This window comes from Myotis brandtii, unplaced genomic scaffold, assembly GCF_000412655.1.
Source record: "Myotis brandtii unplaced genomic scaffold, ASM41265v1 scaffold879, whole genome shotgun sequence".
NCBI lineage: Eukaryota > Metazoa > Chordata > Mammalia > Chiroptera > Vespertilionidae > Myotis > Myotis brandtii.
The window spans coordinates 590,390-591,433 of NW_005371595.1; the positions used below are offsets into that span (position 1 = coordinate 590,390).

Genomic DNA, 1,044 nt, shown 5'->3' on the forward strand with positions numbered 1-1,044 from the left:
GAGTCACCCTGAACAGGGAAGGTTCCTGCAGGAGGAGGAACAGCATGGAGCTTGTCAAGGGCTCCCTCTTGTGCTCTGCTGCCCTCCAGAGCAGGCTGTGCGGGACCCTCTGCAGACTGAGACAGGAAGGAAATAAAAGCCAGAGCTGAGGGGGCAGCTGTGGGAGAGCGAGGGCAAGGGCTGGACTGGGGGTGCCTTGAGGAGCAGGGTGTGCAACTGCCCCCGGTGGCTGCCTGGGCCCCACCAGGCAAGCCTCTGGCCCCCAGGCTGCCTGTTTAGAGCAGGGAGACTCATGTTCCTGAGCACGGGGGGAGGCTCACACAGGGCCCGGTGAGTGGGATCAGCTGTTATTGGCTGTGGAATTTTGCTGTATGTGTTGTGGTTTCTTTGAGAAGGGTGTGGAGTTCAGAAAACAGTGGTTTTGTTCCCAGTGGGTGAAGGAGGGAGGCTGCTTTGACAGGGTCTGGAAGGGACCATGGAGACATGTTGGGTGGGAGGAGGGGGACTTGGCTCCTGGGCTGGAGGAGACCCCCAGAGCTGGCTCAGTGTCTGTCCCTCTCTCTGTCCAGCCCCGTCCCCTGTCCATCTCCCTCTCCCTCAGCTCTGCAGAGAGAAGCCGCTCACTGAAGCTTTGAGGTCTGGGGTGTCCATTCCTAGCGGGTGTGTTTCCCTTCAACAGATACAAGGACCAGCTCCAACATAAGGCGGCGCTGGAGCAGCTGGGGACGCTCTTGACCACAGAGCGGGAGGCTCTGCAGCAGGAGCAGAAGACGAGCGCCATGGCTGCCGAGGAGAACCAGAGGCTGCAGCGAGAGCTGGACAGGTAACCGCCAGGCCCCCTGCAGCGCCTCTGCCGGGATGTCATTCAGACCCACTCACTCAGCACCCGCTGAGCTGAGCTCAAGTGAGACCCCTGGTGATGGTGCATTTTTACCAACCCTGCCCTGGAAGCAGCTGGTGGTAACAAGGTAAAGGGGACTCCAGCTGGTGGCTGGAAGGAAGGACTCGGCAGCTGGGATGGGGCATTGTCTAGGTTTGGACAAC

The 1,044-nt window shown here is 60.3% G+C and overlaps 1 protein-coding gene across 1 annotated transcript in view; it reads left to right on the plus strand.

Annotated features, from left to right (window-relative positions):
* Nucleotides 1-1,044, plus strand: part of LOC102256683 (protein Daple-like) — a 72,957-nt gene that overhangs the window by 56,031 nt on the left and 15,882 nt on the right. The window contains exon 15 of the mRNA XM_014532313.1: nucleotides 680-823. Within this exon, the coding sequence (XP_014387799.1) occupies nucleotides 680-823 (144 nt within the window). The remainder of the gene's footprint in view (nucleotides 1-679; nucleotides 824-1,044) is intronic.